The sequence below is a fragment of the Lutra lutra genome, chromosome X, assembly GCF_902655055.1.
Source record: "Lutra lutra chromosome X, mLutLut1.2, whole genome shotgun sequence".
Classification (NCBI taxonomy): Eukaryota; Metazoa; Chordata; class Mammalia; order Carnivora; family Mustelidae; genus Lutra; species Lutra lutra.
This window is the reverse complement of record NC_062296.1, coordinates 35,306,880-35,333,718: the sequence shown is the minus strand read 5'-3', so window position 1 is coordinate 35,333,718 and position 26,839 is coordinate 35,306,880. Positions and strand designations below refer to the sequence as shown.

The 26,839-nt window shown below is 45.4% G+C and overlaps 1 protein-coding gene across 8 annotated transcripts in view; it reads right to left on the bottom strand.

Moving 5' to 3' along the window:
* Window positions 1-7,571: 7,571 nt before the first annotated feature.
* CHRDL1 (chordin like 1) overlaps window positions 7,572-26,839 on the bottom strand; it is a 117,483-nt gene continuing 98,215 nt past the window's right edge. For 4 of the 8 annotated variants that reach the window (XM_047716346.1, XM_047716338.1, XM_047716340.1 and 1 more), the window contains 5 exons: window positions 24,136-24,304; window positions 20,384-20,593; window positions 15,200-15,367; window positions 13,040-13,129; window positions 7,572-9,975 (listed from right to left, as the gene is read on the bottom strand). In XM_047716346.1, the coding sequence (XP_047572302.1) occupies window positions 9,845-9,975; window positions 13,040-13,129; window positions 15,200-15,367; window positions 20,384-20,593; window positions 24,136-24,304 (768 nt within the window). In that variant the 3' untranslated portion in view covers window positions 7,572-9,844. The remainder of the gene's footprint in view (window positions 9,976-13,039; window positions 13,130-15,199; window positions 15,368-20,383; window positions 20,594-24,135; window positions 24,305-26,839) is intronic. The other 4 variants (XM_047716341.1, XM_047716343.1, XM_047716345.1 and 1 more) reach the window with 3 other exon arrangements.

Below are 26,839 nucleotides of genomic sequence, written 5' to 3'. Positions count from 1 at the left end.
ACCTTCCCCATCCCATCCAACCCCGAGTCCCACTTTCTATCCAAAGCCATTCAATCAGCTCAAATTGTCTTCTGTTTTTCTGGAGGGGTTCCCTCTCCAAAGTTGCCAGAATGTCTCAATATTCTTGGAGCTTGTCCTCAGTTTCCAAAACTTTAGGGCGTCCCATCAGCCACAGTTCTGATTTCAAATGCACACTGACCTTTTCCTTTCAACCAAACACCCTCCCCCTTCCCCACTGCATTGCATCAGAGCCTTCTAGAGCTTGTTGTCTTGCTCCAGGCATCCCCCAGCCTGTGGCTTGGGGTTAATATCTGGTCCTTTCCAATCCCACCCCATGTGATTGTGTCTTTGTTTCAAATCCAGGAGAGTAATCACACTCAGACTGGGTCTCCACTAGCCAAAGCAAAAAAAGACATTTGAGGAAACAATTGGCCTGTCCCTGCAGAAGGGGATTTTGGGTTGTCTGAAAACCGGCCGATTGCCTCAATTCTTCTCTCTACCTGACATGACCTCGGGGCCATAAGTGGCTGCTTTCCTTGGCACTAATATGGTCAGTGCACAGTGACTTCAGTTGCTTGAGAAGAGGCCATGTCCCAAGAGAGAGCTAATTTTCTTACAGTGAATTTTCTTAGAATTGCAAGAGAAAAGGCTCTTGAGAACTGGGCTGCAAACTTCATTGTCTGCCTCTCTCCAACATCTTTCTGAGGGTCACTTAATGGCATAGGCAGGGGGGAGGGGGATGTTGAGGTCCCCAGGCTATAGTCAGGTAAACAGGTATGGTGTTCCCAGGGAATGTAAAACCATAGAACTAACTACAGATTAGTCAGACCTTTATTATCACCATTTTCCAGTACTTCTGAACGGTGGCAGTAATCAAATTAATCCCTTGGGTGGCCCTCTGTGGGTCCCTCATCCCTTCAGGAGGGTCACATCTCAGGCTGAGCTTTCAGGAAAGGCTTCAGATTCATACTCCTTTCCCCCATCAATATTTCCACCTTGCGTTCCATCCCCTCAGGACTTCGCTCTCAACCTTCTTAGAGAGGAATTTGGAATTTGAAGGAATTTCTTTATAGGGGAGGACATGCAGTGGGTACCCAGCTCTCCCTTCCAGGAGTACCTAGCGTGGTAAGGGGAATCACCCGCAGAATCCATGCTTCAGTCCAATGCTTATTCAAACTCTTTCGAAGCAGGGACTCCCTGTTTGCCAACAAAATATAGTGTGGGATCCCAACTCCTAAGTCTTCTTCAAACCTCTCCTTTAATGTCATTTCCTCAGGGATTTCTTCCTTGTCCTTCCATGATAAGGAAGAGTCTTGATGACTTACACTGTCATGGCCCCCTTGGTCTTGCCCTTTCTTACCATCCTCGGGATTATTCTCTGGTAGATGATGAGCTCTGTACAGGCAAATGCCAGCTCTACCTTGTCTACTGCTAGAACCCCAGAACCAAGTGTAGTACATGGCCCTCTCTGGGTGTGCCAGACATGAGTGAATACCTGGAAGTGTTTCTGTTACTACAGCCTGTGAGTAAATGAACATTGGAAATAGCCATGTCACATGTCACACCGTGGGATTTTAGTGAAATTATGGTCAACCACCCCCCTCCAGGTTATTTTTTCAGAACAACAGGAAAGGGGTCAGTCAGGTTTTCCTACCCTGAGGTCATGTGGTGACATTTTAGAACAAATGGCCGTGGCCACCACTCCCAGATTCCGGTGGGAAGATTTCTTCCTCCTCTCCTTGGCACTAAAATCAGATTCTTGCTCTTAACTAAAGCCTGGTGGAAGTCCTGTGAGGACACCCCCTCTCCTTTTCTATACTAGGACCCGCAGAAGTCTTCTCCTTTTTGGTTATCCCAGGTTGGCACTTATTTCAAAACCAGGCTCAGGATCTACTTTCTGCCTGAAGTAAGTCAAGGACAAATGGTTCACTGAATTTTTAAAAATGGAATTTACTGTGCACTTGCTTTGTGCCTATCATGATCATGAACACAGTACATTATCTCATTTAAGTCCCACACAAACCCTTCGAAGCAGGGACTGTTCTTACCCATTTTACAGACAGAGAAGCAGAGATTGAGAGATGTAATGGCGGGGGGGGGCACCTGGTGGCTCAATTGGTTAAGCATCTGACTCTTGATTTCAGCTCAGGTCATGATCTCATGGGTTGTGAGATTGAGCCCCGGGTCGGGGGGGTTCCATGCTTAGTGAGGAGTCTGAAAGATTCTCTCCCTCTGCCCACCCCTCTCTCTAAAATAAATACATCTTAAAAGAGAGAGAGAGATGTAGGGTACAGGGAGAAAGAGAAAGAAATGTGAATTGTTTGCATATGCGAATTCCCTGTGTTCTCTTGGTTCCCTGACGGGAGTGGACTCCTCAATAGGTTTGACTCCAAACTTCTGTGATTTTATTATTAACTGTGGTGATTCTTTGAACAGAGGTGAGCCTCTTGACTACAAGACTGCAGATGGCTTGAGCCCTTCTGCAGTGTTTCCTCCCCCACCCATCCCTCCTGATGAAGCAATCGCTCTCCTCAGATACATTCCTGAATTTCAAAATTCACTTCTAAGTGCCCCCTCTTTGGAGTAGCATATGGCCACAGCCCTGCAGTGCTAATGCACAGCCTGCATCACAGGGAGTTGTCAACAATGCTTTTAGAGGAGCAGCCCCTCCCTCCTCACCTCCCCCTATCCCCTCCCCATGGAAGCTTGGAAGCTGCTACTTTCCACCATAAACAAACCAAAACCTGGGCATTTTAGAGAAGTAACAAGTTCAGAAGTAAAAAGGAGATGAAAATAGAGAGGGAGGCAAACCATAAGAGACTCTTAACTCTAGGAAACAAACTGAGGGTCACCGGGGGGGCAGGGTGGGAGGAGGGGATACCTGGGCAATGGGCAAGAAGGATGGCACGTGATGGAATGAGCCCTAGGTGTGAGATGCAATTGATGAATTACTAAGTCCTACCCCTGAAACTAATAATAATAATAATAATAATAATAATAATAATAGAAGTAAAAGGAGAAAGCTGGAAAGCAGGAGGAATGACATAGGGTTATTACCAAGGGGAGGAGGTAGGGACTGTAGAGACTTAGGTGGAAACCTGTGTATGGCTGGCTTATTTGATCCTGCTTACTTCCTTTCACCCCCTCACCCCCAACACACACACACACACACACACACAGCCCTCCCTCCTTCTGTCTCCATTGCTGGGAGCTTTCACTGACTCCAGCCCTCTGCTTGTAATTTTATAATTGGGGAATTCATTTTGTAGGTAATAAAGAGTAATAAAGTCTTTAAAAGTGAGAAGGTATCTGAGGGTTGAGCATCTCTCACTCACTTCACTCAGTGTTTCCTCTCTAAGGCCCAGACAGCTGCCCTGAAGGGATTCAGGTCTGATGGTCGAGGGAGGTCCTTAATGGTGGAGCCTGGGGTGGGGAGTGGTCCTCGCTAGGGCCAGGTGGGCCTGGGTCTGGGATAGCCGGACACAAAGGGCCAAATAACAGCGCCAGACTGGAGAGAGAGTGCGTGATGAAACAGGGGGCTGTCAGTACAAACAGAGTCTCTGATATCTTGCCTCCAGCCGGTTCCTCACCCCCCTCTCCACTGCCCCACCCAGACAGGTGAAACTCCTTGCTCCCTCTTCTCCACTCCTCACCACCCACCCTTGCCCCCAGGACTGAGCTTAAGCAGGTACTAATTAGTACTATATATATAACTTGCTTATGTTCAGGGTTCAAGAGGCTTGTGTGGACTGGCCCTGGAATCTAAGCGTCAAATAAAATGATGTTTCTATAAGAAAATGTTGGATTCTAACCTGTGGGCCAACACTTCACTGCCAGATTGGGGACTGCTTAAACAACCAGGAGGCAGTTCGGAACTCTTGTCTAGATAACTTGAAGCCGGGCCTCGGGTTTCTTGTATGGTCCATTTTGCCAAAGCTCCATACACACCACATTGGAGACTAATTATTCTCTCTCTCTCTCTCACACACACACACACAGACATGGATAGAGATATAAGTATTGTAATATGCATGATGGCTATTCCAAATATTATATTGAAATATAGATAGTCTTTGTAGAAATAAAGATACTATTTGTCATGCACAACATTGAAACCTTAGCAAGAATCCTTCACAGCTGTCCACAAACGTGGACATATTGATTGAAGCGCTAAAAACAAAAAACAAAAAACAAAAACTATATGTAAATCTGTTATCTGTGAGTTATTTTAAAAGACTCCTTATGGCAAATAATTTTTCGAGGCAAACAAGCGCTTTTCCATTTGCATCTGTTAGCCAACATTTTATTCGTTTCTCTAAGACCGGGTGACAGAGAAGATGTTCTGAAGGATTGCGTAGCCCCTGGATATTTAAGTAATCTCTGGACTGCTTTCTTTCTCAACCAGAGAAAGAATCTCACTAGATTGGCCATGCACTTGGCAAATACTTACTGAATGTCTGAAAGTGCTGGCCACTGGGTCTCTGGCCTCTCAGTGCTCTCTAGTCTAATCAGGGAGACTGGGGCTGAGAAATGTGATATTTTTATGCACGCAGTTGACTCTTGAACAACATGTGTCTGAACTGTGCAGGTCTGCTTCAACATGCAAATTTTGCATTGTGCAGTACTGTGGATGTATTTTCTCCTCCTTAGGCTTTTCTTAATACCGTTTCCTTTTCCCTAGCTTCCTTTCTTGTAACAATCCAGTATATCTTACATATAACATACAATCTATGTGTTAATCGACTCTTGATGTTATTGGTAAGGCTTCTGGTCAACAGTAGGCTCTTAGTAGTTAAGTTATATGCCAATTTTTGACTGTAGTGGGGGGCTGTCCCCTGTAACCCCAAGTTATTAAACGGTCCACTGTAACTGCATGGAAAAGGTGAGTGCCCTTAATGTCCTCATCTCTAAAATAGGGCCAATAATGTGACCTACCACACAGAGGATTAAGTAAGAAAATACACATGTCAACAGATCGTACTCCAGAGACTGGCACGAGCTAAGTGCTTTGGTTGTTATTTCATAAGAGCATGGGGCAGGGCACAACCAACTGTGCCTGAAAGAGGTGGATAAGGTCTGAGATGAGCAATTTGAGTCTTAAAAGATGAGCAGGTGTTCACTGAATAGAGACATCAGAGGGAGCTGGGTGCAAAGGCACAGAAGTACTAAGGACTTCTAAGTACTAAGTTCTTGTTAGTACTTCTTAGTACTAAGGACTTTGTACTAAGTACTAAGTTCCAGGAGAATGGAGTGGGTACGGCAGGAGGATACAGTACATAAGGAGGAAGGATAAATGGTAGCAAATTAGGAAGGGAGCAGGTAATGCTCCACAGAGGAGGTGAGATTTCGACTGGGTCTTGAAGGATGAGTAGGAGTCTGCCGGGCAAAGGAGAGGGAAAAACATTGTACCGGTAGAAGGGCATATACAAAAGCACAACACTGTACACGTGTATGAACAATTTGGGAGACTGTGTACTGTCACTGAAGCTCTGCATTTAAGGACTCCTGTCCCCCACGGAAAGGTTTCATGGGTATCTGAGCTTGTTTGGCTGACCAGTGGGGTGGGCCCCCTGAAGTCAGTCTGTAGGAGGGATTCAGTGGGGAATGGAGGCTGTACACGGAACCATAAGGAAGAGGGATTAGGAGGACAATCTCACGTCAGTCTTCGAGGCTTATGCTCAATACAGCCTCCGCGTCCTGGCAACGAAAAGGCTGGAAATGGAACTTGAAGGATTCATTTCCATGCAAAAATCCAGGAGATCCTGAGGCACAAGAAGACCCCTGCCTTGGCTCACATAATACACACTCAAGAACTATGCGTTAAACTGGTTTCATGGAAGGTGGCAACATAAAAGAACACGGGTGGGGAGAGAGAGGGGCATTCTTTCCACTTGTGCCCAGGATAAGGTGCCACTGGGGAAGACTGAGGATTCCAAAGCACCACCACCACACCGCTTGCATGTCTAGGCCTGCAGAAGGAGCCCCCACCAGTCATATCCCAGTGGGCAGTGGTGGGGCATATCAGCAGATTTATGGTGGTGGAAGCAGTGGGTGGCCCACATGAAATGACTTCTGGGACTTCCTGGGAATCACCCGGGTGTGGAGACTACGAAGAGGAAAAGATCCTGTAGGAGGAGAGAAGGACAAACACCAATAAACATGGGCCACACCTAGAAGACTAAATTGCTAGGACTGAAATTCGGATGCAGGTGATCAGGGCAAGGGAAGAGTACCAAAGGGGTCAGAGTGTCTGGTTTGAGTTCTGTGTGGTTCCCCCACTGGAGGTGGAGTAATGTGGGGATTTAGAGTCCATTGTAAGGTAAGGGTGGGGTGGAGCAAGCTGACAGAGATGAGGGGAACTAGGTACAGCTAATGCACACAGTACGGGGTGGGCAACTGGAGGCCAAAATTCAGACCAAGCAGTAGGTCAAGGATTTGGGTTTCCAGGCTCGGCATGGGGAAATGGTTTCCCAAGCACCTCCTACACCAGGTAACACTGCTTTCCCCATTACCTTCAGTGTTTTCCTTTCTATAGGGTCTCTCCCTTCAGTACTCAGACATGGCTACATATCTCCCATATTCAAAACAAAAACTTTCCAGGGGTGCCTGGATGGCTCAGTTAGTTGAGCATTTACTCTTGGTTTCCACTCAGATACTGATCTTAGGGTTGTGGGATCGTTTGCCCCCATTGGGCTCTGCGCTCAGTGGGAAGTCTACTTACCCTCTCCCTCTGCCCCTCCTCCTGCCTGTGCACACACTTTCTCTCTCTCTCCCTGAAATACAGATATAAATCTTTAAAAAACAAAAACAAAAAAACCCCAAAACTTTCCTTTGACCCCGTATCCTCCTCCAGCTACTTCCTTCATGTAATCTCTCCACTGTCTACAATGAAGCTTCTCCAAAGAGTGACTCTAACTTCTGTCTCCAATTCCCCATCTCCCTATTCACTTCTGGCTTCTGCTCCTATTGTTCCCCCAGCACGTCACCACCAATGACTTCTGTGTTGCTCACCCCAGGGCACACTTTTGCGTCCTTATATTATCTGATACTTCAGCTTTCTTGGCTTCCGCTATAGGACACACCTAACTGCTTTAGGGGTTTGAGGCAACTTGGTTTGGATCAACATAGATGACAAAACTCTCACCTTGCTCCCTGTGCAGCAGACTGAAATTGAGGCCCTCCTGAAACCTAAGTCAGTGGCCTTCTGGTCCAATCTCTTCAGTTGTCTGGGCCATGGCTTTCCTGAACATCCATGGTCATAAATGAACGCTCACTAATCCCTTGACATGCACTGGCTAAATTAAGCTTCACTGCAGGATTGAGGCAAAAGGCAATAGTATCATAATTATCCCTGTTTTATAGCTGGGGAGAGCGACACAGCTGGGAAGTATAGAGCTGGGATTAAAAGCATAGGCAGTTTGACCGCAAAGTCCCCACTCTTAGTGATGTTGCCACAGTGGGAGAGAGAGAGCGCATTGAGCTGAGTGTGAAACAACCCCCTGATCGCCTGCTACAGGGTCCAAGGTCAACACCGACCAAGGACTCAATTACTCACACAGCATTCCTGCAGATGGTTTTTCAAAATTAACTTTTTTATTAATTTAAAAATCAAAAAATATACCGACTACATAAATAAGTACCCTATTTAGGTACATGTCTTGTGAGAAGAACGAAAGGCTAATACTGTTACGTTAAGTTTACTCTTACTTGTTTACACGAGTTAACTATAAAATGGCTACAACTGCTAAATGGTGCTTATGGTCTTTGTTGTTCCAAGTGTTTATGATACAAATAAATACACAAGAAGAACCACATCCATTCCTCTCCTAACTACAGGTGGCTTGGCCTCTTCTCCCTATGCCCTACTGCCTACACCACACCAAACACTGGAAGGTTTCTGGGTTGGTCTAGCCCAGTTCCCCAGCTCCTGCTTCACAAAGCACTTTGGAGAGGTGTGTCCCAGCCCCTGGGGGCAGAAGTCTATCTAGGGAAGCTCTCTGGGTGTTCCCTTATGGTTGAGCTTTCAGAGAACACCTGGGTGGGAAGGCTTCGGGGTGAGTCATCCCAAAGGGGAAATCACCACTTGGCCTGAGGATCCAGTTACTTGTTTCCACACTATGGAAATGCTGCCACCTCTGGGAGGGAGGCAGCAGCTACTCAGCAGCCTCGTCCCCGGTAATGCTCTCTGGCCTCTGGGCCCTGGATGTCCTCCCTCCCTTTCCCATAGAGCATATGTATGAAGCGTTGGTCCAGTAAAGGCCTGGCCACGAGGTACCCCTGTATCTCTTTGAGAACAGACTCCTTTATGCCAGGTTGCCATAAAGATTTTTACATTTTTCCTTATTGGTGTCATCGACTATAAGGAAAACAATGCTCCTCTCTCTTATGGTCATAGAGTGGGAAATACATGATGTCTGCGTCCTTGATACTTCTGAGTACTCATTAGAGTTCATTCATGCCCAGCACAAGGGATGAAGCTAGAAGGCAGGCTTGAGATCCTTGTGGAGAATTTATAGTTTTGCCACAAAGATGATGTCTAAAGCTAGGCCTCTGAACAGATAAGTTCTGCTCTGGTATCAAGCTGCAAATAGACATTTTCTGAGCAGCCTTCTCCAGGATTCATGACTCAGATCCCCACTTGCTAGGTGAGATGAGAATGGCAGGAAGGTTTAGAACAAAGATCCTTGTCAGAATGTCCACTTCCCCAAATGCACAATAATTCTCCTAACTGAACAGCCAACCTTCAGAAGCTTGTGGGGACTGAGCCCCTTTGCAAAGTCAAAATGAACTCCTGTAATTGGAGAAGAAGGAAAACTGCCCCTTTAAGGAGCTTCTAGAATGTAATCATTTAACCTAAATTTTTGGACTATAGAACTCTGACCTCAAGAAAATTAGTGAATATTGAGCTATTCGTCAGTGACTCCTATTGACTTGAAAACACAGAAGAAGGTTGCCTTGTTGACTTTCAGTCACCATTTTTTTCAACAATTATTTTTCTTCTGCGGAGTCAGTTTCGGAAGATTTTACCCAGTTCTAACTTCTTTACGGGGGCCCTGAGGGCTCAGGGAGAAAAGAGAAGTGGTAGCCCTAGGGAAAAGTTATCTACAGCTTCAAAGTCAATGTGGTCATGAAATGGTGTTCTTACTCTTCATCCTTCCACCATAGTTTGTGACTTCAGCAAACACACCACTGACGCAAGGGCAGAACTTTCTGCTCGCAATTCCTTCTTTATCCTCCTGGGTACCCACAACTTCAAAGCTACTTGGGAGCCAGATGAGGGAAAGGAGGGAAGAGACTATGCAGCAATTTAGTCTCTGTGTGTGTGTGTGTGTGTGCGCGCGCGCGCGCGCACGTGCGCACCCTTGCGCGTATGCATGCGTCTGTGTCAATGAGGATGGAGAGTTAATTTTTTCTTAAAAACACAAGACATTCTAAAATTCAAAGAGTATAATATTTTCTGTGTACTACACAACTTCTACTAAGCAAATTCTCGTCTCTTCTCTTTCATTGGAGTAACTTCCTAGATAGAAACCCCAGGGTTTTGTTTACTCTTTAACCTGTAAAGAAATGTGATTCTCCCAGAAACTAGAGCAGTGCTGTGGTGTTCTATCCCTCTTCCTCCCACAAATAATTCAAGACTCTTCTAGTCTCCTGGCAGGAGGTGTCTGAGGACTGACACACCACTGCACACAGAGGAGCGAGTTATGCTGTGCATGGCATGAATAATGAACTGCATTTGAGTCTGGGGTTTTAGGACACTGTTGACTTAAGCAAAATCAGCCCGCGCAGTCCAGCTGCAACTTGAGTTTTCTTGCTTTACCCTCTCCAATACTGTCTGTCTCATCTAACAGTGGCCCTTTTCAGACCTCTCCAGGTATAAAACCTTGACCAAATCTTCAAGCTCTGTTCTGCACACACGACTTGAACACATCTGGCTGATCTGAGCTTCTCCTTCGGTGAAGATCTTCCACTGGCCTACAAAGCAAACACAGAGTGGCCCAGACATATAAGAGGAGGACAGAGCCAATGAGGAGTGTAACCAATCTAGCTGATCCTTACCCACTTGGTCCCCGGGGGATCAGAATACAAACGTCAGGTGGTTTCAACAGAGCAATCCCCCAAAACATGTTTCTGGGACAGATACGACAAAGGGCCATGGAGCATTCATTTCAACACGCAGGATTTGTAAGAATCCCAAGAATAATACCAAACGGCCTCAAGAGTCAAACCCAAGTATTATTCTTGGAGTTTTTGCAGTATATGTAGCATTTGAGAAATGCCCCACTATTAGATTGTGAGCTAATTAGGTGGCTCACTTGGCACCATGTCAAATAAAGCAGTACCTGTATGTTACTGAGGTTTTGCTTTACGGGGGGCAGATACTGGTTTAGGGAACTTGATTATTTACTGCTTTTTGCTCTGTTCACACCACCTTTCGCTAACAACTGCCCACCTCTGTTTTATTCTATGCTCACATGCTGTCCTTACACCCCCTTTAACACCCCTCAGTCCCCTCCTGTGGCTATCCCTCCCATTCCCTGTTTTCTCCTCTCCCTCCACGGACGTGCCCATACTACCAGGCTGGCCTTACCAACTTGCCCCTTCCCCAATCCATCATGCTAGTTGAGCAAATATTTTTGAGTTCACACCCTGTGCTGACCACTGGTAATCACTCTAGATCATCCCTCTTCTGGACCTGTCCTTCTCTGACTCTCCTGATCCTCAAGTGTCAAGATTTTCCTTCTTCCGCTGTCACTTTGCCATGGCAAATAATCTTCGTAACAAACTGCCCACACTGGATATCCTCCTTGGTCTTTCGATTCCTGTTCTTGTGGTGTTACAACCTAGGGAACTCCTGGTCCAAGGTCAGTGAGCTTCTCTTCATCCAGAATCTATTTTCAACCTCTTTTCTTTCCCTGGCCACAGGAGATCATGTCCTTCTTTCCTTACAGACTCAATGTCTCTGTTCCCTTTCTCCCCTGGATCCTTCACTTTTCTCTGTTCTCTCCAACTCAGTGGGAAAGGAGAGAAGGGTCAGGCAAGGAACCTGCTTCCCCCAAAGTCCTGCTGTGTGCCAGGATCTGATGGTCACATGACAGAAAGTGTCAGGCCTCTTTTTCTTTGTCCCCAGGTGCCCCTGCTGGATCATCTCAGTGCCCACTTCCTTCAGTTGCACACAGCTGGAGGCACACACTGTCTACTTCCGCTATACACCCCAAATCCTGTTGTGGACAGAGAGTTCATTTCAATCATCTTTCAAGCCCCACCCCCCACCCCAGTGCCCAGCACAGTGCTTGCTCACGGTGAAACAAAAATGCGTTCTTTGAAATTAATTGGTAATTTCAAAAGTCACATCACTGGTACCAGATCCTAGTCTCTGCCCCTTTTATTCCTAACTCACATGTAAGGACTCCCAACGCTCAGTCTGAATTCTCCTCCCTCCTGTTCAGTTTATCGTCTGTAAGTCTCCTACGTTAATAAACAAGTGACCTCATCAACCTTATTTCCAGCTGCCCATAGAGTAAACTCTGCTCAAATGGCCTTTAAGCATCTTTAGCTAAACATGTTCCAAGTGAAACGTATTTTTCCCCCACTACCTGCTTATTCTCTTTTGTTTCCCATTAGCGAATTAACACTATTCACCCTGTCTATAAAGTTGTTATTGTTGGGAGTCATTCCAAACTCACTTCTCTCTTTGTAGTGATGCTCACCTCTTAACCTCAGAGGTGTCCCTCACAGTGACCTCTCCTTCCCTGCTGACCAACCTAATATAATGTAAGAGTTGTTTGTTGTTGTTGTTGTTTTATGGTATAAGGGCTTCCTAATTCAGAGTACCACCAACTACTTAATCACTGAGAGTTCACTTTTCACTCCACACAGTGGGCACTCCATTCTAAAAAACAGACCTGCATGCATTGCACACTTGCTTAAAACCCTCCCCTGGGGTTCTCACATCTGGAAAGCAAGTCCAACTTCTCAGCATGGCATGTTGGGCTCTTCGGAACATGGCTTCATCAAAGTATAAGTATCAGACAGATAAATCTGTCTAGCCAAGAGACATCTTCCTGAAGCACCATTTTCATCTCACTAGGCCATTTGTGAGTCTACAGAGAAGGCCACTTGCCTTCTCCGTGAACTTCTCCCTGGCTTCTTCCAGGCCCCCCCCCCCCACGTTTCTTGTTCACTCCTGTCTGAGTCTTCTCTTAGGCTGCACCCTCTCCCTGAATGGATTTCCTGACCTGTCGCTCCATCACACCTTTCTCTTTCAAAACACACCTCCTCCCCGAAGCCTTCCTTGACTAAGCCCCTCTGGCTTCCTCGCAGATTTCCCTGAGTACTTAAGTATTTAACTCTTCAGAACTAGACTGATTCATAGAGAAGGCATTTTCATGTTCTGTCTTGCCCATTGGCATTCCCTTTGGATAGGAATTCTGGGTCTTTTATTCCTTCAGAAGTACTCCCCCCTTCCCAAGTCCCTAGCAATATCTAGTCCTCAGGCTCCATCCTGCATAGAAAGAGGGAGAGCTGCAGGTATGCCCCAGTGAGTGCCTGCATGCTTTTAAAGAAACAGGACAACTCAGGGGCAGTTCTAAAGAGCTGAACAGAGCTTTGCTGCACTGGGATGTGTTCTCTTTCTCTCTGTCTCTCATCCCCACCACCAGAGGATTCATCCTTCCAGACGGGATGTCTCCACAAATGAACCAACCAACTCCGGAATCTCGTGAGCTTTCTCTGACCCTTTGGAGACTCCAGGGTTAGCAGTGTTCATTAAAGAGAGTCAGGAAACCTGAACTCAAGGAAGCTTATGCTCAGACCACGTCTGGATTTGTCTTCACCAGGTCCAAGCTTTTTAGCTCACATTCAGAGACCCCCTCTGCTGCTAAGTCCCCCAGAGAAGAGACAGAACATCTTTCTGACATTGACCCTGAGCCTGCTGATAGTCACTGAGAATGAAAAGAGACTTTATTGGGGGCTCTGCTCCATGGAAGTCTGGAGGCATTTTCCAGGGGGAGTAAAGAAACACAGGGTTACCACTTACTCAGGGTCGTCCTGGTCACCAGCTTGAAGTGATGGAGTTCCTCAAACATCCTTTTGGAGATCTTTTCAATATGGAAGTGCTGGAGGATGCCTGGGGCCAAGTGAAAAAGTGGGGCAGGTGGTCAGGCCCTCTCTATCTGGAGCTACCACCCCCTTTTTCTGCTTGGGTTGAGCATATCATCTCATTACAGGGGCTTAGGAGTATCGAGCTGGGCTGTGTAATGTGCTTAACCAGGAACTTGGATGGCTCAAGGGTTATAATTGACTCCATCTGTTTCCTTGGCTCACTGGCCTCTCCTAGGTTCTCCAGAGAATAGAGATATTGAAGATAGTGTTGCTGACCATGGGACCCCCTCCTAGGGAAAGCCACATGAATTGAGCGTGGGTGCTGGTGGTAGCCTCTACCACCAAAGGTGGAATTAGAAATTCTGCCCTTGCCCCCACGTCCAGGTAGATTATGTCCCTGCCAAACCACTGGGCTGCCCTTCTGGCCAAGCAGCAAGAGCCAGCAGTGGGACTGTAGACAGGTTGTTTGTGTAAAGGGAGAAGCCATCCCTGTTCCCGAACTCACTGAAAAGCATATTTTCCTTTGGGAAATATTCAGAGCTCCTTTAGGTTTCCCTTGCAGAAAATGGGGAAAGTCAAAATAAGGGGTGGGGGTAGCAGGTACCCACAGTTTCAACTTTGCCTGAAAAGTGTTTACTGGAATAACACCCAAATGGAAAATGGCCTCGAAATGAAGGAGCAACAAGTTACCAGCCTACTTAATCCTCAAGAGGTCTAGAGAGGCCACACGTAATTGTAGCCTGGGTGTTTCGCTACTCACTAAGCACAGCCTTTGGCTGCCCAGCACTGAACAAGAGGTCACTGAGACACTACACCAGCATGCTGAAAAACATCCACATGCCTCCAGGGAGTGAGAGGTGTGGAGAAAAAATAGTGGGTCCACTGCAAGGAAAGCCAAGAGAACAGGGCTTTAGACCTAGGTGACCAATTCTAGAGGAGTTAGGGAGTTAGAGCTGGAAAACCAACATTCCTTGGTATAGTCCAAAAATAAACATGGATGAGAAACGTGTGTTCAGCATTTTTTCAGGGGTGGGGAGGAACTCACTCTTTCAGGCAAGAAAAGTAGGGAAAAGGAAGAGGAAGAAGCCCCATTAACACTCGGGCAGTTGTTTTTCAAAGAATGGTCCAAGTGCCGAATTAGAATCACTGGCTGTTTGGGACACGCTGAGGTGCTACCTAAGGCCTACTGAAGTCACATCTCTTAGATGGGGCTGGGTAGCTACATTGCAGACCAGCTCCTTGTATGATGCGAAAGCAGAATACAGTTTGAGTGCTCTCGAGCCTTAGGCAGGAGAGAGCAGAAAAAGAATGAGCATTATTTCCCAACTGAAATCTTACCTCTTCACTCGGATTCCTAGAAAAGCTGACCAGACTAGATCAACACTAGCCTTGTATCTGCGGGATGGCCTGAAGAGCTATACGATCACGAGGAACACAACGCAGCCCGCTATGGCAGTCAGTGTGAGTAATCAGGAAAAGAACTGGATGAACATAATGACTGGGATTGTCCCTTCAGTGAGACTCTAAATCTTCTTGAGGGCGGGGACAATGTTTTCAATGTGTCTTACCCCAGAGTACAGACCATGATTTCAAAGATGTAGCTTCACACCACACAATGGATTTTCATGTTGGTTGAGCTTCATGTTGGAAAGAATGGTAGGCTATAGTCTGGTTGGTCGTGACCTTAACTGCACATTAGAATCACCTGTGGAGCCTTCAATACACTCACACCAAGGCCCCATTCCTGGCCGATCCATCAATGTCTCTGAGGGTAGGGCCCAGGTTTTTGGTATTTACAGAAACCTCTCCCAGAAGATTCTGATGTGCAGCTGGGGTAGAGAAACACTCCTCCAGCCTTTGTTGGTGTGAGAAAGACAACAAACCCTAAGGGTCAATGCTTAGCTTTTTGGACAGGTCATGACAAAAGTTAAAGGCCATAATCACAGATGTGTTAGTCATGTTTCTGAGCAATCAGGAGAGCTGAGCCAAACAGAGGAAAAAGTTGAAGCAAAATTAAGGTGAGTCTTCTGCTCCTTCCCTGTTCCCCCACCCCTTACAAAAGAAAGTAACAAAGAATCAATATTGTCTTGCTCACCCTTTCGAATGGTCCAAACGTGGACCTCTACCTGAGGTGGTCTCTCTGTTTCCAGGGCTATTTTTCTGGTGGTCTCCCCATCCTCCATGAACACAGATTCATACACAGGCATTGTTTCTTCTCCACAAAAGTAGCCCTTGCTGTCAAAGTTCTGGCCTGGAAGTTCTTCTGGAATCAGGAAGCAAGCAGAGGTTTTCCATGGCTTTCCAAAACCAGAAGTGAACTTCTAGGCATTCAGATATCTCATTATTCATAACACCTTGCACTCAACAAATGTGGACAGTCAACAAGATCATTCTCACAGAGATAAAAATCCCATCCATATCTCCTCGGCTCAGTTTAGGCTGCCCTGTAACAGCCACAATGTCACAAAAGGACACATGACCTTTTAGGTAAGTCCACATGGTGACAGAATGCATAACTTCACAGAACACTGACCCACCAAGCAAACAAGATCCCCCCACTGCCACAGAGGAGCAGACCTCATGAGGAGGAAGAATGTCGCCAGGTACAAATCTCTGAGGCACTTCAGGGTATATAGGATTTTCCAGGTTGGGTCCAGATCATGGTCTGTTTAGCTCATGTTACCAAAAGAGACCCAGGAGATGGGCTGACAGAGCATCTTGATTAACTTCCCTGACATCACTTAGGTATACTTAGAAAACATTCATGACACTCACTTATGTGCATATACTTGCCCAAAGGATCTATCCAAATTGGCTTGACATTTCTGAATGCTCTTTGATTTGTTTGTAAGGGGAACGATAATACCGGATCAACACCAGTGCCAAAACCTAGATGTCAGATTAGTCATAAGTACACTATGCCAAATGAACGGTTGGGAGACATACACACAAAAAAACTGGTCAAATCCCTCAACTATGGATCATTTACTGTATAAACTAAACTGTTGGATTTTGGCTTCCAGGCATAAAGATACCAGCCCCCTCATACTTCCTATTCTGCTCTGCCCTCCTCTTTCCTCAACTCCCAATAAACAAACAAACAAACAAAAAACACACAAAAAGACACAAAAAACCCTCAAAACAAAACAAAACAACAAAAAAGTTTCTCTCCTAGTTGTTTATCCTTGAGTTAAGTTTCCTTGCTGGCTTCATGATCAGTACCCTCCTTAGCTGGGTCTTTAAAGTGTACATTCAATTACCAATAGTTGCGCCTCGGATAAACCTCATTGGCTACGATACTGCCACTGCGCAAAGCTTAAAGTGTACATTCAAATCAAGAAAACAAAGAGAAGGCAGGGACAGCCCCAAAACTCAGGAGTATGTGCAGAGGTTCATCTGTAAGATTCTCTGATGAAAGCACTGAGTGCCAGGTGCTTTGGATCTGTGACTACAATTAGGGAGACTCGTTGTTAGCCAAAGGGATGCATGTGAACCAGAGGTTGGAATCAAATTGCTATTGTGTGTCCCTTGCTGACCCGATTAGTTTCCCACACCTACCATCACTTTGGCAGTGTAAGGACAAAACCAATCTTCTCTTGATGATTCCAGGTTGGACTTCTCAGTTTGCAGGTCCTCCTGGAATCAAGCTTCCTTTCTCATTTTGTCCCTTTGTCATTATTTAATTCTCAGTGGGGCCAGTCTTTTTTTGGGGATATGTTAGTAATTAAGGGATGGGTGCTAGCATTTTTCAAGTGGGAGAAGTGGGTCTCTGGGTGTACAGAGACCTCTATGTTTTTTTCACCTTTAAAATGAGAGCTGAGTTCAGTTGTTACATTTTTTGCACTGGGGGGCGCCTGGATGGCTGAGTCTGCTAAGCATCCGACTCTTGATTTTGGCTCATGTCATGAACTTAGGGTCATGGGATGGAGTCCAACCACAGAGTCTGCTTGTCCCTCTCCCTCTGCTGCTCCCCCTGCTCATGCTCTCTCTCTCTCTCTCTCAAATAAATAAATAAAACCTTAAAAAAAATTTTTTTGCATCAACTTAATACTGACTACAGCTCTAACAGCCATGGGATCTCCATGATGGCACTGTAAATACCTGTGATGTGCTAAAAGTTCTCCCAGTGTCCCAAAGAGTCGTCTTGCACCACTCCCCTCCCCAAGAGCTTAATTTACTCAGCAGAAGGGCTCTACAAACAACAAAATCCATCAGTGACTCAATCCTGGTTGGCATTTGAAAATATTAAAAGTAAACAAAGTATGACTTTCAAGCTACCCAGTGGACAACATCCTCCTCATTCCACACCCTCCACTTCAAGGTGCTTTCTCATCTTCCATTCACTCCAGGTTCCCCTCGTTTCATTTCCTTCCAAGGAAGCCTTCTATGCTTCAAGTCATTTCTGTCCATTTCTGCTTCCCTTGAGAATGCTCATGTACCGAGATCTCCAGAACCAAGAAATTGAAAAAACATTTCCTTATGGAGGTGGAGATGACTGGTGACATATTTTTCCCAACCAGATAACTTTTAAGTCTCAACAGGGGCGTTTTCCGCTGTAAACCAAAAGGAGTGTGTAATTATGGGAATTCCAGATATTGGGGAGGTGCAGTGAGGGTGGAGAGGAGTTGGGGAGCCTTCAGGAAGTGGAAGTTCTCCACAATCCTGTAGGTGGCCGCTGGTGCACAAAGCTAGGCCAGTCTCTACCAAAACAAGGGCAAGTGAGAGAAAGAAAACTCTCATCCTTTTTTTGGCCTTCAAGTATGACTGGAGGAGTCTGCAATCATTTGTCAGAATGAAACTTTTGGCCGGATCATCAGTGAATTCTATTTATCTCTCTTCCCTTCTCAACACAAATAACTGAAGTTACTGTTCTTTTTTCCAACCATCTTCTTCCCTCCTCACTCTATGTCCCTTTTTTCTCTGTCATGTGGTGTTTTCTAAGAGGCTGAGGGTGTCGTGATCTTCCCCTTTCTCATTCCTTCAAGGCTCTACTCAAATATCACTTCTTCAGAGAAGCCTCCCCTGGCCACTCTTTTGAAAGTCCCCACCCTTCCCCTTCACTGGCCCTTGATCCTGCTTGGTCTTTCTTCACAATACCCATCCCAACCTAAAATCACCTCATTGCTTGTGTTCATTGTCTTTCCTCTTCCACTGGGTTGTAAGGATGATGCTGGCAAGTGGCCTTAGTCTAGCTTGTTAATCTCTCGGAGTGTCTGTAACTGTGTCTTGCAGACGATAGGCATGTAATACATATTTCCAGATCGAATGCCCGAGTGAGTACATGTTTCCTGATGCACTGAGGTTTCTGAGGAGCTGGAGCAGGTGCCCTAGCATCTGTGGCTAGTGACTCTCAGTAGGCAAAGTGACTATCAGGCATCACTCAACTTGCAGACACACCTGTTTGCCTCACTGAGAGACTGGTACAGAGAATGGGACAAAGACTGTCTCCTGCCATGCTGCTCTGCAAGTTGCTCCACATCCCCAAGTAGAGTGGCAAAGCAGCTCTTCTAGAGAGACTGGTTTGGTCAATCAGATTCTTCAACATATTGTCTGTTGGCATTCTGGAGGGCAGTTCTTTAAATAATAACTTCTTCTTCTAATTACTCAAGTAATACATGTTGTCAAAAATTTAAAAAATGCAGATAAACCAAAAGAAGAAAATGAGAACCACCTGTGGTTCAATCATCCAAAGACAGTCATCATTAATAGTCTGCCATATGCTCTTCCAGCCTTTTATTTTGGCCTAAGTGTATTATAAACACTTTCTAAAACACAAGTGAAATCATAATGTTGTTTTTTAGCATGCTCTTTGTACTTAACCAATCTGTCACAAACATCTTTCCATGCCATTAAATCTTGGTCTATGACTATTTTTGCTGGCTGTATAATATGGCACGGTATGGCTAGACCATCATTTATTTAACCATTCTTGCTCTGTGTTCAGTTGAACTGTTCACTTCTTACTTGAATCACCGGTATCACCAAAGGCCTAAGCATAGAATGAAATGGGATTTGGTCTAAAGGGCCAAGATCAAAATTGGAATGTTATATATTGGGGATACTCAAAAAAATATATGTTGGCTAAGTTCATGGTTGCCTCCTGATCATGAGAAATTGTGTCAGCTCAAGGAATTTAGTTCTCTGCCTACTTTGAAAAAGTTTTGGCTTTTCATCTGTGTTTACAAAACTGCACATAGGTGTAAGAAATGATAGATAAATTCATGTGCAAGGAACAGACTTACTCATTCACACCTAGAATATTGGAGCTGGAAAGGCCCTAAGAAGTCATCCGCTCTAACCCTCTTGTTTTGCAAAGGAGGAAACTGAACCTCAGAAAGGTGCAGGGACTTTTTCTAGGTTACATAGGAAACCAGTGGCAGAGCCAAGATTAGATTGTTTGATTACCAATCCCCAATGTTGTCAATCGCAACACTACAGACTATATTTTTATCTACATCATAGGCATTAAAGCCACTATTTAATTTGCTTTTTTTCTTATCAGTTCAATATTTTCTACTGGCCTCGAAAAGACAATGGGCTGTAAATGATCTGAATTCAAAACCTTGGTTTTATTATCAATTTGTGTGACTCAGGGCCGGTCACTCAATATGCTTCAGTTTTATCTTTAATAGAGCAATAATATCATTATAAAGTTGTAGTGTTGGGATGGGAGCTTTGAGATTAATTGTTCCAAGCTTTCCATTGTACAGATGAGGCTGATGAAGGTCAGGGTAGATTTGTCACATTTCCAAGGTCACACAGCAACTTAGCTCAGGCCCAGAACCCATGCTCCTTCCACTCTACCTCACCTGTCTCCAACCCTGTCTCAAAAGGCTCATGGATGCAATTGTGTTTGATGAGTTAAACAGTGACATCAGTGACAGGTTCTACTATTCTTCTGTACAATCCTCATAAACTACTATTATGAGTAGTAGTAGTAGTAGTACTACTACTACAGTTCTACTGTTCTTCTGTATAATCCTCATAATCCAATTTCTCCACAATTTAGAAAAGTCAGGCTGAAGTCTGGAACTTAGGGATACGTGGGCCCAAAGGTGTGGTACACACAGGCACACCCCCAGTCTATTTCTGAGTAGTAAGTTTCTTCCAAGGAACCATCTTATCAGCCCTTCAAGAGAGGGGAGGATAGGTTCATTGTTAGAGCTGGTATCATTACGATGTTGTGGCAGATTGATTAGGTTTCTGGTGCTCAAAGAACACCGAGAAAGACTCTATGGGGATCTTAGTCAACCAAAGGCAGGACTTCCAACCAACGCACCTTTTGCCTTTTTACCTGGACACACCTTGCAGCACTTCCCATCTATTTTTTGAGGATACTTGCAGGGGTATCGATTGGGGCAGTGGATTTTCTTACACTCTTGCTTGGTGACATTACAAGTGCACAGCACACACTCCACAATGCCAAATGCTCGGAGGTTTGGGTGCCAGGACTCGCCATGGGAGTAGGTCTTTCCATTGGAAACACACACTGGAAGAGAACACAGGACTGGAAATTAAAGGCTAGGGAGCTGAAACGGGTCTGTGCTCAGAATCCAAGATCTGAACCCCTTAGGACATCAGGCATCCTTTGTCCTTTTCGTGGCTCAAAGATGTATGTTGACAGAGCAGCTTCTGTAACCAAAAACAAAAACCAAAGAAAACCCTCCAAAACAAACAAACAAAAAACCCAGCTCAGTTCCTGTTCTCCTGTTAGTGACTATTCAGGTCCTTCAGCAGTAGCCTCTGATCCTCACAAGTGCCGGGCTCATGGTGAGCCATCAAGAAATATTTCTGAAAGTGGAGGAATGTATCAATGGATGAAAGGAGAATTCCATCTGCCCTGGGTACCTGATGAAGAAACTCTAGTAGAATTTAGCCTTAATACCAGCAATTTTACAAAAGATCTCTATGGCCCAAGTAGATAGGCTTCCTGGCATGAAAATTTCCCAGAGACGTTGGCTGCTCAGGGAGGCTAGATGCAGAAACTATTGCTCTTCCCAAAGGGCCAGTATTTCCAGATCCCGAAGCAAATCCTTCCAAAATATCCCAGGCTATGAGAGTCTGATCCACCAACACAGATGGGTATGGAGCTAATGGCACTGGCCTCCCATCTGGCATGAGAAGGAAGGCGCTAATATAAGATCTAGAGGGAAAGGATCATGAAAGAAAGAGCCTTCTGTGCCTCTAATCTTCAGCAATATCCTCTGGTCCCCACCTCACAGTGGCTGTAGAGATTCCATAGCAGTGAATCACCGCCTAGCCTAGAGATAGCCTTTGGTGGTCTCACATTTGTTGGGCGGGAAGTGAAGTCACAGGCTCCATGTTTTCTAAGGTGCCTTGGAGAGCTGTAGGCTGAGGGGCTGATGAAGGGAAGGGGCCACAGGAACAATCTCCCATGCAAACCAACGAAAACTTGTCCAGCTCCCACTGCAAGGCATGGAGATAGGCTCCAGTATAAGAACTCTACTGGGCTTAAACGGGGAGGGCTGAGAATAAGTTCTCTCCCTTTTTGAAAGTGCCGAGACATTCTGGAGATTTTAAGCCATGACTGGGACTGGGTGTGTTTCTCATTATTCCCATCACCTCATTATACCCAGGGAGACCTGTCGGCATCCCGATCAACAACATCTCTAGTGTGGGTTGTATCACTTGAGGCGGGGCTAGGCTGGGAGAAAGAGCCCCACTTGGGGCGTTTCTAGGAACTGACTGATTTGGCCGCAAGACAATGGCCTCAGAAGGATGAATCATTGGGCTATTTCTTTCTCATCAAGTCCACTGGGTCACATTTGGAAATATGGATGATGTTGGCTGCCTTTTCCTGTCCTTTGCAAGTACTGCTAGAATCCTAGGCACTCTAGCAGGTCAATCCATGCAAAGATTTCCAAGAACCTGAGAACCTAAACAAGAGAAGCTCCCAAACTTACACGGAGATAGGACAGGGAGTTGACACATGAACTGTGAGGCTCAGGGATGGGGATGGAATCATGTGACAGCATGCCAGATGTGTTTTCTTTCTCCTGTCCCCACCCCTCCTCTCTCCACGGAAGACAGTGACCCTCCCTTCTAGACAATGTGATCAAGGTAGGCACATAGTCTGCTGGAGTCAAGTTCAAAATAGCTGAGTCCTATCACTTCTCCTCTTTGACTTAGGCAGGGGACCAAGCAGATGCATCCCAGAGGAGAACATCTGTTAGCAGGAAAGCTAAGGAGAAGGACAAGCAGGACCTCCAGTGTTATATAACCAGCTTCCCTCTCCCCTAAACATTTCGACTAAGGGAACAATCTAGCCAAGGTGAGAGCCTACACTCTAAGATGCAGGAGTGGGAGGTCAGTGCTCTAGAGGGAAATGCAGCCTTCTCCCCAACAACGAACTCTTGATATGATTTTAAATCATCCAGCTGGGGCATTGAGAGTGGGGGGTGGGCGCAAGTGATTCTCCAGTGAACTATAATAGAAAGGTCAGGAAAGAACCACTGCATCCAAATCAATGGGAACAATGAAAAAATGTAAACCAGCTGGGCCTTTTGTAGGACACAGAATAAATCAAGGGATGAGCCTCTGCCCTAAAATGAAGAGGCCTGTGGAAATTATGGGATTTAGGATTTTCAAAGTCCATTACCCCACAGGTTTCTTTCTTTCTTTTTTTTAAGGCTTTGAAATACTTTCAGAGCAAATGGAATCTACTGGAGACAATTTTGGATTGACAATCAAACTGCATCTTTACCCCCTACTCCCCCGCATTTCATAAATTCATATTGGAATGCCTTGGAATTTAAAAATAATACATTTCAAATCAAAGCCAGATCGATAGTAAATATTTCCAATTCTTCTAATATATCACCATTTTTTATTATTAAGAGTTTTATTTTGCATGTTCTTCTTTTAAGCCTGTTAGTTTCAAAAGCGATTCAATGTTTTTTATCTGTAATCTGAAATTTACATCTAACTCATAACAGATGTGATCAGCCAGCTTTGGTTTGACCAGCTTTGTTGAGATTTATAGTAGGAGCTCTTTGTAACGGATTGTTTTTCACCCGTGTTATTCAATCATTTGGTTTAATAATTTATTACTTTTAACCCGTTCAGGGAACTGGCTTTGATTTGTTTCTCCTTTAAAGGAAACAAAACATGTTTGTGGTTTCGTAAAAGGGAACCAGCTGAGCTCTTGCTCTGAAGGGCTGGTTGACATGATGCCTAAAAAAGTAAGAAGCGGTCAATTGTTTGATTGAATTTCTCTTCCCCACTCCACCCCCGCTACTGGGGTGGGGGTGGAGGCCGGGGAGCTCTGCGCAGGAAAGTCTGGGGCCACGGACATGTATGGGTGCCTGTTTCAGCCAGCTGGTCGGCTGAGTGGGGCTGCATGTCCATGTTAACTTGATCAGTCCTTCTGGTGCTTGGCCAGGATGTCTCTGGATTTCTTACTGGGTTACTCATTTCTAATGTCAATCGCCTCATGTGAATTAGAATTTCTAAGCGTGGGGCCCGAGAATACGTATCTTTAGCAAGGGGTCCGGGAAGAATCCCGGGTACCCTGAGGAATGAGAATCACTATTTCTAAGGTGCGGAGCTAAGAGCTTCCAAAGCGTCTGGCGCTGAGTACCTGTGAATATCGGGTGCCTAACGGGAAAACAATCTCTCCTTCCTTTAAGGATCCAATCAACTTCCCCCAAAGACCTGCAACCCCCTAGGGCAACTGCAAAAAGGCTGGGGGCCACGTCAGGTTCACTGCTTTCTTGACTTTCGATCTAAATAAAGACAGATACACCGGAAGCAGAAACTAAACTCTTCCAGGCTGTGTTTAAGGAAATCCTGACAGTTTCTTGGAGTCGCTTGTCCACAGTCGCTTGGAGGCTTGATGATAAGTGATGCTCTTGTGACTGTCTGATATGCTTGGGACACAGTGCCCTTTCTAGGTCCAGCCCTCCATAGATGGTGGGGAGAGGGGAGGTGGGGAGGTGGGGAGGTGGGGAGGTGGAGGTAAGGCATGGAAATCCTGCTGTGGATATGGTACAGAGGGAGTGTGCTCCTTACCCTGTCCGTGCTTGTGTTTGTTGTTGATGACAATCTGCACGATGGTGCCCGATGCTTGCTGGGAATCCATAAGAGCTCCTCGGTGGCTTCTGGCCCCAGGAAAGCGGGGCAGACCACCAGCCTGTCGGCTTGGTGGAGAGTCATAGTGAGAACGTTGGTAGGAATGTCTCTGTAAAACGACAAGGACAAACTCAGTCCCCCAAAGCCACCAGAGAAAAGGCAGGAAGGGACTGACACACACGGCTGCAGCCCTTTCATGAACTGTAGCAATGACCTGAGCTCTGATCCTAAATTAACTACGTGTCCACCCACACCAGTAGCCACATGAGGATATGAAGGAAGAATAGTTTTGACGACACACTGAGATTTCTGTCTCTCCGTCCAGGAGACTGGGTGAGCATCATTGACAAACCTCGGGGGAGCAAACAGCCAATAAAAGGGAAATAAAGTGTTCTTCTTGTCCCCAAGAATCTCATGTGTAATAAGTAAGGTACTAGCCTGCAACACAAGGTGGGACAGAGGCCACAGGAAAAGTATCAATTGCTGTGCAAAGTAAGAAGAGAAAGAGAACTGGTTGGGGAGGGTTTGTGACCTGGGCCATGAAGGGTGGACAGAATTTTTTTTACAGGAAGAATTGGTGGGGAATATTCCAGGCAGCCATTTCCAAGTTGAGAATATGTAGCAGAGAACATAGAGTCCATAAAAGGGAACAGTTGAAGGATAACATTCCAAAAGTGGGTTGCAGCCAGATCATGAAGCACTTGAAATGACAGGTTAATAAGGGATGAGGACTTTATTCAGTAGGTGACAGAGGAGAAGGTGTGGAAGCCTTTGAGGGTTTTTTTTTTTTTTTTTTTTTTGTAAAGCAGGGAAATAATCAGAACTGTGTTTCCAAACATTGATCCCTAATCATGTATAGGGTGGATTGGAAAGGAAGAGATGAGACCTAAGGATAGTCCAGATAAAATGCACTGAGACTCTCAATGCAGCCAATGGCATGAGATCATAGGGCAGAGTACAGATACCCTGGACATTTTGTAGGATAACGGACAGTGTATGAGAGTACCAGGATGTTAGCCAGAGGTGAGGGTTTTGTTTTGCTGTCACTGCTAGATCTCCAGCCCGAAACAGTGGCCAGCATGTACAAGGGGTTCATTAAACACTCATCGGATGAATGAATGAATGAATGAATGCTGTGGTCCCTAATGAATGTTTAGAGTCCTGTAGTCTAAATTATAGAACCACTGCTCTCTCAGTAAGGGTTCGATACATGATGAACCCACCAAGCTCTTACCCACCCATCTCCCAGGAGCTGAGGGAACATGAAGGCAGAGGAAGTTGGAATGAATGAAGACTAGACCCTAAAGCAAAAAGCCAAATAAATAACATTGTGTTTTGGGGGCAACTGTTGGGGTAAAGGAAGGGTGACCCACTAAAAAATCTTTTGCAGGTTGTTAGATCCTTATATTCAGTGTTAGAAATGACAGGGGATCTTGGACACACATGTTGCAAATTGAGCTTTGGGAATCATTATTATTCTATTGGTGGGGGAGGCATTGGTGGGAGAAGGGGAGAGAGAACAGGAGCTGGAGTAAGAGAAAAAGAACCTAACTCTCTAAATCTAAGAAGAGTCCATGCTGGCACATCGCTAGAAAATCTCACACAAATAAGACTTTGTATCAATTTATTATCATGTACACAGATGGGATTCTCAGTGAAAATATTTTTCATTCCCACAATGGTTTATATGTCCTTTTCACTCACATTCCACAAAGACCATTACAGATTGTTCTGTCCTTTCTGGAGTCTGGCAAAGTTTTGCCAAAGGAACACAGAGACGACAGTTTGGCTGGTGGGTGTCCTACCGATGATACTAAGGGGAGGGAGTTCAACGGCTAGAAATTGCAAGAGAAAAGGTCGCTGACCCAGGATAAGCAGCAAGTACAAGAAGTTCTCTGATTCATGAGGGTGAGAATGAAGTGAAAAGCTATTCTTTGGTACCAGGCCTGAGACCCTGGACATAGGGTAAGGGCAGAAAAAAAAAAAGATTCAAAACCCAAACAAACAAACAAACAAACAAAACCCCTCAAGCATTTTGATAGTCTGTCAGAATCTCACCTTGTTTAAGGCTTTTGTTTTATAGACAGAGAAACGAAGGCCAGAGAGGAGCAGGGTTTTATTTAGGGTGACAGTGAAGATGGAGTTTTTGGAGATGGCAGGGGAGTAGGGACGGTGGGGCAGAGTGGAGAGGAAGATGAACAGGAGGAAAAAAGGAAGGAGAGATTGGGAGAGGGAATGTGTGGTCAAGCTCAGCGGGCTGCAAACATTTGGCTAAAAGCTGCTCTGAAGAAAATATTAAAGTCTGCTAAGACGAGGGTGCCTGGGTGGCTCAGAGTTTCTACTTCTGCCCCTCCCCACCTCAAAGAAATAAAACTTAAAAAAGAAAAGTTTGTGAAGAGAACAAAGTCCAGGAGTGACTGGGTGGCTCAGTTGGTTAAGCATCTGCCTTCAGCTCGAGTTCTGATCCCAGGGTCCTGGGTTTGAACTCTGCATTGGGCTCTCTGCTCAGTGAGGAGCCTGCTTCTCTCTCTCCCTCTGCCCCTCCTTGTGCTTTCTCTCTCTCCCTTTTTCTCTCTGTGAAATAAATACATAAAATCTTTAAAAAAAGATAAAAAGTCCACTACAGTGTTCACAACCTGGGAGT